The following is a 14835-nucleotide window of genomic DNA, read 5'->3' on the forward strand; positions in this document are numbered from 1 at the left end:
CTCTCTCTCTCTCTCTCTCTCTCTCTCTCTCTCTCTCTCTCTCTCTCTCTCTCTCTCTCTCTCTCTCTCTGTTGTCTCACAATTCTGACATCAGCTCTACCAGTGTGGGATTTGCACATTTTTTTTCCCATGGGTTCTGGCCTCACATTTCAAAGAAGTGCTGATTGAATAATTTACCCGAAACAATAATCTATCAAAGGGGAGCTGATGTGTGTGTGAGAAAGAATGTTACAAATGGAAAGTAAGGAAAGAGAGAATGGGATTGTTGGAATTTGCCCTGCTGGGAGCTGACACGAATCCAATGGGCTGAATGACCTCCTGTGTTTTAATATGTAAGCAGGTAAATGGGAGAAACCTTGAGTGGTTTCTGCTTCCCAAGTGCAATACTGGAATGGCAATAAATATCAGCCTCAACAGCAATACACAAAAGCCCAAAATAAATATCAGTAACAATAGAATTGATATTGAAGAGATACGGTGGTGTAGTAATTCCAACATGGGATTAGTTAATCAAGCCTAAATAATCCATGTTGAGAGTTCAATTCCTTGCCACCAAATCATAAATCCTGAAAAAATGAAATAAAGTTATCTTCTGAAAAGGTCAGATGCCCTGCAGTTGAAGGCAGTTCACATTACACGGAGAAGATTGAAGAGGCAAGCTGGGAAGGAAAGATAGATCAGACTGAATAGGGAATAAAGGACATAGTGGTTTACTTTAGTTACCCACGCAATATTTTAAAAAGTATTAAAAAACTTTTATATAAATCGTTCTCTATAAGAAAATGAAGTCATGAGTGGATAGGATAATTGAAACGACTGAAATTTGATTTTTATTCACATGGACCGATGGACAAGGCTGCCAAATTCATTATAAAACAGTGCATTTACCTGTCATTTTCAGAGGCCTGTGCGGAACTTGGGGAAAACAAGTCTTCACGATTCGATTCAGATTTCCTTTCAGATTTGAAGCCATCGTCATTACCTTGGTGCACCAAAAACTTTAAAAGTTAAAAATAATCACAATAAATTCTCCAATGTTCACTCAGAATAACATTTTCCCAGCAGCTATTATCACTTTCAAAGTTACCTTCATCTATTCTATGTGTATTTTCTCCCAAAGAGCTCTCTCCAAATGGGAATTCAGTTGTAGCTTCCTTCATATCAGACATAGGAACAGGTTTTCCATCAGGATTTTGACTTTCGCTGGATTGTGAACTACTCACAGAAGAGCTGGAATTCTCAGATTCTTCACTAGAACTCTCCAACAATGATGCTTCAGGATTTGGGGGATGCTCTTGGAGATCCGCAGTGTTTTCGGGAGCCAGCTCTGAGACATGGTCCCTGGACTGCTCCTCTGGTGGCATCGAGATGTGATCTTCACCGGCACCACTGCCATTGGGGGGGTCATGCTCATCACTCATCTTCTCGTTCCTCAGAATACTCTGAAGCACTTCACTATCATGGAAGGGGCTTTGGTATATCCTTCAAAAGTCAGAGAAAAAAATGAGCTCGTTTAAGGTGAGAGGAAAGATTTAACAGGAACATGTGGGCTATTTTCACACACACAGAGGGTGGTGTGTATATGGAACTAGCTGTCAAAGCAGGTACTATAACAACATTTTAAATACATTTGAACAGGTACATGGATAGGAAAGGTTTACAGGGATACGGAGCAAATGCGGGCAATGAGGCTAATGTAGATGGACACCTTGGTCGGTATGGGCAAGTTAGACCTAAAGGGCCTGTTTTCCTGCTGCTTCATTCAACCGAACAGGAAGTTAAGTGGCGCAAATAGAATCCCTGTATGCATTCCGCCATGCCAGCTTTTTGAAAACTTTGATTCCGTGAGTTGCAGCCCCATGGCACAGCACAGCACGCCCTCGTCCACCCACCCACCAGGTTCTTTGCAACCAAACGCTCGTCTTTAACTCTGCCTTTTGCTTCCACGTTGGTGTCGGATCACAGCTCTTCGCACAAAGAGATTTCCTCCCACTCCGTCCATAATTGCCATTATTTCTGGGGCAGCAAAAACACCGTCTCCCTCAGCTCCCATGCGGCTTCAGAAGGCAGGTCGGTCCCACCCAAGCAACAACGTGCTCAGCAACCGACCCTTCCCTGAAGGCAAGCTAACCAATCCTCCCTCACCTCCCAGCACCAGGTGCACGGTCCTGCCGGTCGCAGTGCCAACCAATGCACTTCAACTCCCGGTGGGAAGTTTTCCCGCGGAAGGAGAAGTTGAGACGGTAGCGCTGTGAGGAGACTAGTGCCGCTGTGAGGAGCCGCCCTCCAGACCTGTGGCGCGGGTGGACACCAGGGCCGGTCCCGGATCCCAGATCCCGCCTCATTGTTACACTGTCGCCACAGCAACCGGCGCTGCCTGACCGACAGACTCAACATGCTGGAGTAACTCAGCGGGACAGGCAGCATTTCAGTCAGAGAGTTGTAAATCTGTGGAATTCTCTGCCTCAGAAGGCAGTGGAGGCCAATACTCTGAATGCATTCAAGAGAGAGCTGGATAGAGCTCTTAAGGATAGCGGATTCAGGGGGTATGGGGAGAAGGCAGGAACGGGGTACTGATTGAGAATGATCAGCCATGATCACATTGAATAGCGGTGCTGGCTCGAAGGGCCGAATGGTCTCCTCCTGCACCTATTGTCTATTGAATGGGTGACGGGGTCGAGACCCCAGGTCAGGGCCGCCCAACCCGACGGGGAAGTCGGTGCTGCTTCGAATAACTTCAACAGGCGACACTGGCTTTAGTAGAATTCCAAATAAATCATTCGAATTGGAATAATTCCAATAAATCTGGTGATTTAGAAAGAGCGTTATCCCTTTTACAAAAGGGACGGATTGCACCTTCACAGTTGGGGAACCTGCATTCAGGCACTGCTACACGGGTGGTTTTAAACTTTTGCCACTTTCACCCCGACAGACCAGATCTTCTGTACCCTCCCGCAACCCAAACAATCACTCTTGACTGACTTCATATCAAGTGGTGGAAAGTATCTAGCCTGCAGATTTAGCATTTATCTATCTCCACAATCTCCTCCAACCGGCAATCCTGCACCCTGCCAACGTTGTAACTTTCAACCACAACCCTGCCCCCCCCCCCAACCTCTCTGTTCTCGTGGGCTTTTCCTTCTGAAACAGGGCCATGTTCAATAGGCCCCCTGGCTGAACAAAATATTGATTGTCAGTGGGAACCCCATTAACAATAACACAGCAGTTGCACTCTGCACAACTTCCTAAAAACTTGGCCTCTATTTTCCTAATCTCATAACCCCACCACTCCCAAACTCTGCTCTGCAAGGAACATCGCTCCTGATTAAAATCCAGACAAATATAATAATAAATGGTGTTACATGCAGTGATTCTTGTAGTCTCCATAATCACTTTGGTAGCAGTATTTCCCGCAACCTTGTAAATGCTTGGGTATTATTTACTGTGTTAGTTATCATCAAATACATTTGGCATTAATAGTTTTGAATGTTTAGAAATATTAATAGGCTCCTTAAGTTCTCCATTATCTAAAGTCTGGCATTGAGTATAACGAATCTATTAATACTTCAAAGGTATTGCAACCTTGAATTTGAATCTTTAATAAAGCTGCCACCATTGATGAGGTAAAGATTAATGAGGATTTGCAGGATTAAATTTGTGTCAATTCATAGTAGCCCTAAATCATAATTTACAACATCTTGTTACTCCGTTACTCCATAAACTGTGAGGGTCTCCAAAGTGGAATCAGTAAAATATCCAGCAAGGAATTGTTTTCCCAGAGAGTGGATCTCATCCCCGGTGAAAAGGGTTGGGTGCGTGGAAGCATTCAAGGAGGAACCAACTGAACAGCAGGGGAAAATGTAATGTAAGGTGTGATGGTGGTGGAGCATGTTCTTCCTTGGGTGCGGATGGTCTGTTGATGTGTGATAAATTTCACACAGTCCTGAGCAATGTCTGGTCAGAAGAGTGATGCGTTTCACCATAGAATCCCCTTCATTCTTAATCTCTCGTCTAGTTCCCTTCATGACGGGACTGAGCACTCGTTGAAATCCCCCGCAATCAGCCTAGTGACATTATCAAGAGAAGCAGAACTGGTGTTCCTGAACGCAGAGTAAGGGGAGACGAAATAAAGTGCCAGAGCGTCTTATTTAAAAGTTTAAAATTATTTGTTCATGATTGGCCCTCAGGTGAGTTAATGCAGAGTAAGTGAAGCCGGAGTTCCAGTGCGTGCAGTTTATAACCCAGCGATGGTCTGGAGACAGACGGCATCGCGGGAGAGATTGGAGTCACTATAGAGTGAGTGGTGGGATTAAATGGGAGGTACAGTGACTGAATGACAGAAATAGAAGGGGCAGAAAGCATCAAAAAGCAGGCAAGAGTAGTAAGAGATAATGGAATCAGCTGACTTGCAGACAGAAACTTCTTTTCGTAGCTCCTGACCTGCTTGTCAGACTCTATCAAAGGATAACATGCTGTCAAGTTCACAATGGAGCTAATCACAAAGTGCAAACAGATTTGAAGCTGGAATGCTAAATTCCCTCTGAAACCTTTCATCAGGTTGACAGGGATAATCTCAGCCATTCGTACAATCTTACTGGCACTATGTTCATCATTTAAAGGACAGCAGCCAGTACCAGACAAGGTAGACCTTCCCTGTGCTGTCTGCACTGGTGTGCTGTCCATTTGACAAAGCTTTGTTCCTGTTGCAAGTTGATGCAAATTTCATGGTTCTTGTTCCGAACAAAACTATTAATAACATTGAATAAATGCTAATATTGCCACTAATGCCGAAATACCAGCTGGGACTTGACGAGCCCAGAGTTGACCTGTTCTTATTGCAAGAAGAAAGTTCCCAGTTCCCTTTTGTTAGAAATGATCTATATTCTTTTTACATTTTTTCCCATTTGTGCAGCTCAATTCTATCACAAAATATATTCACAAGCTGTTTGCATTGCATTTAGAATGTACAGTCTGAATGAACTGGAATCACACTTCTGCATTGTAATTTACAGTTCATATTTGCAATATATATTCACTATTTAGTACAATGCATAATCAGAGTACATATTCACAATTCATTAAACTTACAATATCTGCTCTGTATGTAATTAATATATAAAATATATGTTGTATGACATATCTTCACAGTTCATTATATCCTGTTTATGGTACCTATCCATAATATGTGACTGCAGTGCCAAATATTTACTGTATGTATCACAATATTGATTCGCACTATCTGCTTATAACATATATCTATACATTAAACTTTATATACATTGTCAATGTGTATAAGCGTGCACAGTAGATTCATGATATATACTTAGTTTTTAGTTACACTAGATGTTTTCGACAGACATTGTTTCGGTTCACAGTATCTGCTTGTGATATGTATTCATAGCCTATGCTTGTGGTATAGATTCATGATATATTTTTACAGTATATAGTTACAATAGATGTTTGCAGAATATATTCACATAACTCACAGTATCTGTTATTGTTCTACATTCACAATTCGTACTTGCTGGTAGAGTCATGTTCTACATTCACAATAGGTGTTTGCAGTTTTTTTTTGCAGTTTTCTATTCACCGTGCATGTTCCTGGTCTAATGAGTTGCCAACACACTGGAGTTTTCACAATATTCTGCTGTCAGATGCATTGTTGTTTCTTTGACCGTTGATGACTGTTTGGGGAGCTACTCCTGAAAGGCTCCAATTTCCAGAATGACGTGAACGCTTTTCAGCTTTGAGCATTTCCCTCATATCAATGGAGGCTAGATCCTGTCTCAGACTGTAACAACACTTTAATTTCTGCTGTCTGGAAACATCGCTCACCATTGTATTCCTAGCTGTCAAAGTTGAATTATTCTGACAGGCGTGTATGAATAAAAATCCCCTTTCTTAGAAAAACATTTACAGGAGCAGAGCTTCTGTGTGCAGGTTTAAATTAGCTTTGAAGTTGAACAATCTTCTGTGGGGTATGAAAAATAATGTGGCCAGTTATGAAATATTTGTCTGTTTAGCAAATTAAGATGCTCCCGGACCAAACTCAATATTATTGAAAATCAAAGGACCCATTGCTTCCTCTTTTATTTTCTCTAGTCAGGATCCTCTGAGATGGGCAAAACCAATAATATCAGTTAAATGCTCAATGTACACCCTGAGCACACGCTCCCCCCACCCAAGCCATCACTCTCTGATCTTCACTTTGTACAAAAACATCTGATTTTTGCTTTCATGTCCCCGTATAACCTCAACTCTCAGTCTCCAAAAACATCTCCAGCTTAAACAAAATGTTTGAGAGTCAGAGGTATACAGACCTTTCAGTTCGTCAAGTCTATGCTGACTGTCACTATTTTACATTAATCCTACATTAATCAAATGTCGTATTCACCCCACATTCTCTTCAACTCCATGAAGATTCTACACTCACCTCCAACCAAGGAGTAACCTACAGCGATCAATTAACCTACCAACCTTGCATGTCTTTGGGATGTGGGAAGAAACGAAAGCAATAGACAATAGACAGTAGGTGCAGGAGTAGGCCATTCGGCCCTTCGAGCCAGCACCGCCATTCAACGTGATCATGGCTGATCATTCTCAATCCGTACCTCGTTCCTGCCTTCTCCCCATACCCCCTGACTCCGCTATCCTTAAGAGCTCTATCTAGCTCTCTCTTGAATGCATTCAGAGAATTGACCTCCACTGCCTTCTGAGGCAGAGAATTCCACAAATTCACAACTCTCTGACTGAAAAGGTTTTTCCTCATCTCCGTTCTAAATGGCCTACCCCTTATTCTTAAACTGTGGCCCCTGGTTCTGGACTCCCCCAACTTTGGGAACATGTTTCCTGCCTCTAACGTGTCCAACCCCTTAATAATCTTATACGTTTCGATAAGATCCCCTCTCATCCTTCTAAATTCCAGTGTATACAAGCCTAGTCACTCCAGTCTTTCAACATATGACAGTCCCGCCATTCCGGGAATTAACCTAGTATACCTACGCTACACGCCCTCAATAGCAAGAATATCCTTCCTCAAATTTGGAGGCCAAAACTGCACACAGTACTCCAGGTGCGGTCTCACTAGGGCCCTGTACAACTGCAGAAGGACCTCTTTGCTCCTATACTCAACTCCTCTTGTTATGAAGGCCAACATTCCATTGGCTTTCTTCACTGCCTAATGTACCTGCATGCTTCCTTTCAGTGACTGATGCACTAGGACACCCAGATCTCGTTGTACGTCCCCTTTTCCTAACTTGACACCATTCAGATAATAATCTGCCTTCCTATTCTTACCACCAAAGTGGATAACCTCACAGTTATCCACATTAAACTGCATCTGCCATGCATCAACCCACTCACACAACCTGTCCAAGTCAACCTGCAACCTCATAGCATCTTCCTCACAGTTCACACTGCCACCCAGCTTTGTATCATCTGCAAATTTGCTAATGGTACTTTTAATCCCTTCATCCAAGTCATTGATGTATATTGTAAATAGCTGCGGTCCCAGCACCGAGCCTTGCGGTACCCCACTAGTCACTGCCTGCCATTCTGAAAGGGACCCATTTATCCCCACTCTTTGCTTTCTGTCTGTCAACCAATTTTCTATCCATGTCAGTATCCTACCTCCAATACCATGTGCTCTAATTTTGCTCACCAATCTCCTATGTGGGACCTTGTCGAAGGCTTTCTGAAAGTCGAGGTATACCACATCCACCGACTCTCCCCAGTCAATTTTCCCAGTTACATCCTCAAAATTTTCCAGTAGATTAGTCAAGCATGATTTCACCTTCGTAAATCCATGCTGACTCGGAACGATCCTGTTACTGCTATCCAAATGCTCCTCAATTTCATCTTTTATAATTGACTCCAGCATCTTCCCCACCACTGATGTCAGACTAACTGGTCTATAATTTCCTGTTTTCTCTCTCCCTCCTTTCTTAAAAAGTGGGATAACATTAGCTACCCTCCAATCCACAGGAACTGACCCTGACTATAGAACATTGGAAAATGATCACCAATGCGTCCACAATTTCTAGAGCCACATCCTTAAGTACCCTGGGATGCAGACCATCAGGCCCTGGGGATTTATCACCCTTCAGACCCATCAGTCTACCCAAAACTTTTTCCTGTCTAATGTGGATTTCCTCCAGTTCCTCCGTCACCCTAGGATCTCTGGCCACTAGAACATCTGGGAGATTGTTTGTATCCTCCTTAGTGAAGACAGATCCAAAGTACCCGTTCAACTCGTCTGCCATTTCCTTGTTTCCCATAATAAATTCCCCTGCTTCTGTCTTCAAGGGACCCACATTTGCCTTGACTATTTCTTTCCTCTTCACATACCTAAAAAAGCTTTTACTATCCTCCTTTATATTATTGGCTAGTTTACCCTCGTACCGCATCTTTTCTCCCCGTATTGCCTTTTTAGTTATCTTCTGTTGCTCTTTAAAAGAGTCCCAATCCTCTGGCTTCCCACTCTTCTTTGCTATGTTATACTTCTTCTCTTTTATTTTTATGCTGTCCTTGACTTCCCTTGTCAGCCACGGGTGCCTCTTACTCCCTTTAGAATCTTTCGTCCTCTTTGGGATAAATTGATCCTGCAACTTCTGCATTATTCCCAGGAATACCTGCCATTGCTGTTCCACCATCTTCCCTGCTATGGCCTCCTTCCAGTCAATTTTGGCCAGCTCCTGCCTCATGCCTCTGTAATCCCCTTTGCTATACTGTAATACTGACACTTCCGATTTTCCCTTCTCCCTCTCAATTTGTAGAGTAAAACTTATGATATTGTGGTCACTGTATCCTAATGGCTCTTTTACCTCATGTCCCCTTATCAGATCAGGTTCATTACACAACGCTAAATCCAGAATTGCCTTCTCCCTGGTAGGCTCCAGTACAAGCTGTTCTAAGAATCCATCTCGGAGGCACTCCACAAAATCTCTTTCCTGGGGTCCATTACCAACCTGATTTTCATGTGGATGAGTATGCAGAGGAAACCCACTCGCTCACACAGTCAGCATCTGAGGTTAGGATTGAACCTGTGCCTCTGGCGCTGTGAGGAAGCACCTGTATTAATTACTATGCCGCGCACTTTGCGCCCTCTCCAAACCAACCTTTTCTGTGTGGCTGATTTTCCTCACCCACTTTTAACTGAAGTGCCGTCAGCTGCCTAGGTTGTTAGATCTGGAATTTCGTTCCTAATTCCCTCTGCCCATCCCTTTGGGATCCTTTGTAAAACTGACCACTTTGAACATGTTTATGTCAGCAATGACAACTCCTGTGCCTTGGTATCAACTTTTGTTTGAAAGCATGTGGCATTTCTTGTGGCAAATAAAGTATAATGACAGTCATGAAGCAGTTCAAAATTGAATCGTTTCAAGGGTTAATGGCACATTTAATGAGAAATGTTACTGAGATGAATCCTAAACAAATGTGTTGAGACAAAATTACAGGTGCCCACATTTTCACGAAGCAAATAAAGCTCTTTGACCACAATTAAGAGTTTGGAAATGCAATTTTGCAGGAATTGTAAATGAGTCAAGTTTAACATGCAGATGGAGGAGTCTTTTCCTTTGATGTTGAACTGTTTAAGTATCATTCCACAAGCTGCTTTGATCCCGTATGAATATCTGGTGAAATTATGAGGGCTAATGTGGCTATAGATCTCATTAATGATCATTGCTTGAGGAGATTGGCTTAATCTGTGCTCATTGTGGCCTGGAGCCTGTTGCAGATGGAAGCAAGCCCCCAGTGTATCCTGGATGTGCCATTGGCTCAGAACCAAGCTGATTATGAAGATTGCATGCAGTGCGGTTTAATTCTGCTCTGTAAATAAATGCACCATTTGAGCCCCATCTGCCTTTCACACGAGGCTCTTTAACAAGGAAATTACAGCATGATTAGTAGGGACAGTGAAGAGGTGAAAGAGAGGAGTGGTAGGATAATTAGAGGGAGAGAAGAAAGGGATGGGGTCATATTAAAGAAGGGAAAAGGAAAATAACACCTCAATCTATAACACGAATTACCAGCAGGTAGAGAAGGATCATAGGGGAAAGAATTCAACATCTCTGAACAATACTATCATCATCATAATCATCACAATCATTACAATCATACTTTATTAGCCAAGTATGTTTTGCAACATACGAGGAATTTCATTTGCCCTACAGTCATTCCAATAAAAAGCACCAGAACACACAAAATACATTTTAACATGAACATTCACCACAGCTACTCGTCCATATTCCTCACTGTGATGGAAGGCGAAAAAAAGTTCAATCTTTTTCCCTTTTTTGTTCTCCCGCGGTCAGGAGCCTTGGGCCTTCTGTTGACAGGGCGATCTTACACCCGTAGCCGGCAGTCGGGCCCTCGGTGTTGGGGCGACCAAGCTCCTGCATTGGGAGGGAATTTCAGCTCCCCCGCGCCGAGCGTTCTACCCCTGGTCAGGGCCAATCGAACCTCATGCGGCTTTGAAGCTTCCCGACATCGGTCTCTACCCGAGACTGGAGCTCCTCGATGATAAAATTCACATTGGTAATCTGAATGGTAAAATTGGAGCGTCGATTCCAAGCAAGTGATCGCAGGCTCCGATGGTAAGTCCACGTCCTCGCGATGGGGCTCAAAGTCGGTCCCGAGCAAGGCCGTCAGCTCCATGATGTTAGGCCGCAGAGCGACCGGAGAAACAATCACATCTCCAGCAAGGTAAGAGATTGAAAATAAGTTTCCCCTGATTATCCCCCACCCACCCCCCACATAAAGAAAACAGAGAACATTAACACAAACTTTTAAAACACACTAAAAATAAGGAACAAAGATAAAAAGGCAGACACACCATTGGTGAGGCTGCCATAGCTGACGGCACCACCCGAAAGCTAGCTTCAAAAGGCTGTGGGTAAAAAACAAACTGCTGGAGGAACTCCAGCATGGGTCATGCTGGTCTGGTAACATTTAGTCTGAGGCAGAATGAACACGGAGACTGTAGAACTGGTCTGAAGTGTCTTCAAACACAGTTGTTGTTGCAGTTGCAGTATAATTAAGAATCCACCAATATAACATGACTGGACGCCAGAGGCAGGAGGATGATGCCCCTGGGGCCGATTGGCTCATTCAACTTACTTGATGGAGCAATTTATAGACAGCAGATTTAAATTGGTTGATAGCAAAAAGCATTTGGCTGCAGGCTAAATGCTGGGACTTTCCTCCTTGCTGCTTTTTGATATTCTCAGCTTCTGGCTGAGGTGGGAAAGCACAACTGATGTCTTATAAACCTTTGCTCTTCCACAGTCAGTGATTGGTTCTTGTGTTACCGTATCTTAAAGATCCAGGTTGGTGGAGGCTTGGAGTCACTAATCAGACTGACTACCAACAGCGGATGTTGGTCAAAGATAATTCTCCCCACCCATAACCTACATTTCCAGCCTTAAAATCTAGTCTGTGATCCAAACTTTATATTCATGACTTCTTCAACCTTATCAGAGATAGAAAAAATGAACTTCAGAGCCTGACTTATTGACACAGCCAGTCGAGCTGCAGCAGCCGCACGCACAGTCTGGGCAACTCAGATTCAACGCTGACCTTGCTTGCTGTCAGTGTGGAATTTGTGTTTTTTGCCTGAGACTGCTTAGGTTTCCTCTGAGTGCTCCAGTTTTTTCCATCATCCCGAAGATGTGTGGGTTGGGTTGATTAATTGCTCAATGAAGATTGTTCCTGGTGTGTAGATTAATGTTAGTATCTGGGGTGAGTTGATGAGCTTGAAGGGATAATAAAATGGGTTAGTGTAGTAGGCTAAATGTAAATGAATGGTTGATAAATTCACTTTCAAAGAGCAGAAAATGTTACGTCACGTGAAGAATTTCTTGACGATTTAATTCAAATAGTGGCCTGGTAGAGACCAAAGAATGCTCACTATTTCCCATCTTTCATACGTCCACATTTCCTCACAACATGTAAGGAGACCATTTCAGCCCACCTAATCTACGATGGATGGTCACAGTGCAATCCCATTACCCATTAACTTTCACTGCAAACCCTTTTCCTGGCATTCCCTCAACACCCCCAGTTTCTACCATTCACCTACATGCTACGGCCAATTTACAACGGTCAATCAATCTACCAACCGGCATGAGTTTGGGATGTGGAAATGAAATCAGGGCACTCGGAGGAAACTTATGGAATCACAGGGAGCACATGAAAACTCCACGTAGAGATCAGGATTGAACCTGGGTCTCTGGTGCCACGAGGCAGCTGCACTATTGTGAGGTGAGTGGCTCAACTCCTGACATCCAAAATCTTTACACCATTCACAAGGCACAAGTCAGGTGGAACACCCTCCCCCTGCCTGGATAAATGCCGCTCCAAGTCTCAAGAAGCTCAACACTAGCCAGCACCTGATTGCCACCCTGACCACTAGCCTAAACATTCACTCCCTCGGCCAACAGTGCTGCAGTGCATACTGACTATAAATGCACTGCTGTTACTCACCCAGGCTACTCCAACATCACCTCACAAAGCTGAGAGCTCTACCACAAGATGGACATGCACAGTTGGAGCAGGGAACACCATTATCCACGGGTCCAACTCCTGACTTGGAAATATATCACTGTTTATGCACTGTTGCCATGCACCCCCTTCCCCACAGCACTGTGGGAGCACGCTCCCCAGAAGGACTGTACGGAGGGCAGCACATTGCCACAAAGCCTCACCTGAGGATGGCAAGTAAGTCCTGACATTGCCACATAGCCCACACCCCAAAAACAAGTTCCTGAAGTGAACTATGAAAGCTCACTCGAAGAGTTGTCATGCTTAGACCGCACAGTAAATGCTCAGAATATGATTTACTCATCAGTTATTCTAGCCTAACCATGAATATCAAAGTCTGGTAATCTGCAGGCTTGTAAAGTATTGAGTGCTGGTGAATCCTCTTATTAAACAAAACCCTGTATTTCTTAGAATGTCACATCACATAATATTTGAATTCAAAGAGACCAGCTTTGGAGCCGTCTCCTGTGCATTAAACATCTCAATGAAACTTGAATACACTTACTGATGCCTCTCAATTCCTTTCTCTGATCACTCTATGATTTTTTCTGGTTGTCACAGTAAAGGATGTTCACCTGTCATCTGGACTCAAGCAGTCAGTGAGTGTTTCACTCACAGACCCTGCAAAGCTCAGGTCCAGTTTGTTACTGAAGTGACGTCCAGGAGGGAAATCAATCACCTGCCCGCATCTCTGTTGTTTATGGATGAGATCGCAGTCTGTGAAACTCGGTGTGGCCAGGCGAGCTGCCTGCTTCCTGCTTCACTGAACGTGTGACTGGGGTTCAGTGGCAGAGAGATCACAAAGAAGGATGGAAGTGTTTGTCCTCCAAAGCTAACACAAAGCTGCAAACTCACAAGCTGGTTGACCTTAAAGGAAAGCAGATTGGTCATAGAATCAGCGAGAGATAAAGCAACATCTGAGTCATAGAGACATATAGCATGGTAATAGGCCTATCAGCCCAAGTTGCCCACACCGACCAACATGGCCCATCTACAATATAGACTCACCCGCCTGCGTTTAGCCCTTATCCCTCTCAGTCTATCCTATCCATGTATCTATCTAAATGTTTCTTAAACATTGTGATAGTACCTGCTACCACGTTCCATACACCCACCACCCTTTGTGTGAAAAAGTTACCCCTCAGGTTCCTTTTAAATCTTTTCCCTCTCACCTTAAACCTATGTCCTCTGGTTCTCAATTCCCCTACACCAGGCAAGAGACTCTGCATTTACCCAATCTATTCCTCTCACGATTTTGTACACTTCTATAAGATCATCCCTCATCCTACTGTGCTCCAAGGAATAAAGTCATAGCCTGCTCAACAGCTCCCTATAGCTCTGGCCCTTGGGTCCTGGCAACATCCTCATTAACATCTGCACCTTTCCAGCACGAAACGTACATACCATCCATTAACCATTTATTTACACGAATCCTACATTAATCCAATTTTTTATTCTCATCATCCCGACTGACTCCACACTGGGGGCGTTAAAGCAGCCAATTAACCAACCAACGGTACTTATTTGGGATGTGGGAGGAAACCAGTGCACACAGAGCAAACCCATGTCATCATAGGGAGAATGTGTAAACTCCACACAGACAGCACTGGAGGTCAGGATCAAACCCGGGTCTGTGTTGCTGTGAGGCAGAGCAGTACCACTGTGCCGGTTTCAATGGTTTCAGCGGCAGATTGCAGCTGATATATTAACCAGTGGAAGGAGCTGCTCCTCCTCTCTGGGTGTTGGTGCTCTCTGACCTTCCACGCTCAGAGGGGCTCTTGCTGCCTCAGCTGGAGCTTCTGCCCCTGAACCCACCTGGTGTGGTGGGGACCAGGAGAGGGCCAGGCAAGGTAAGAGCTGCAGCTTATTCCAGCGCTTTGTGTCAGCACTAGGGCCAGGGCCAAGCTGGCGCTGAGGGGAAGACCAACTGACTTGCCTGACTTGTTCAGATGATCCAGCGTTTCCAGTTTTTGTTTCAGGTTTCATGCACCAGATCGACTTTCATTGATTAGTTGATGCAGCACAGCAGCATGTGTTGGAATGTTTATCTGTGCTGGGTTTTACTTTTGCATTGTGACCAGGCAGGCAGAGACTGAAGGCACACATGGGGTGTCTGGCCCTGTCTGATGCAAGATACAGCACAGCCAGAAAGGGCTTCCTTCTCAACTTCCTCTTCCTCCTCCTCCTACTCCATGTGCCCTGAAGAGAGAGAGGTTGACCACATTTCCCCCTCCCGCTCCACTACCTGACAGTAACACTGCCAGGTATTGCTGGCAATCAGGGGACTGATTTACA

The 14835-nt window shown here is 44.2% G+C and overlaps 1 protein-coding gene across 1 annotated transcript in view; it reads right to left on the reverse strand.

The window, feature by feature from the left end:
* LOC144598441 (uncharacterized) overlaps window positions 1-1364 on the reverse strand; it is a 34147-nt gene extending 32783 nt beyond the window's left edge. The window contains exons 1-2 of the mRNA XM_078408583.1: window positions 1088-1364; window positions 889-982 (exon numbers count right to left, since the gene is read on the reverse strand). Coding sequence (XP_078264709.1) covers window positions 889-982; window positions 1088-1364 — 371 coding nt within the window. The remainder of the gene's footprint in view (window positions 1-888; window positions 983-1087) is intronic.
* Window positions 1365-14835: the final 13471 nt, after the last annotated feature.

Source organism: Rhinoraja longicauda, chromosome 12 (assembly GCF_053455715.1).
Source record: "Rhinoraja longicauda isolate Sanriku21f chromosome 12, sRhiLon1.1, whole genome shotgun sequence".
NCBI classification, from domain to species: Eukaryota; Metazoa; Chordata; class Chondrichthyes; order Rajiformes; family Arhynchobatidae; genus Rhinoraja; species Rhinoraja longicauda.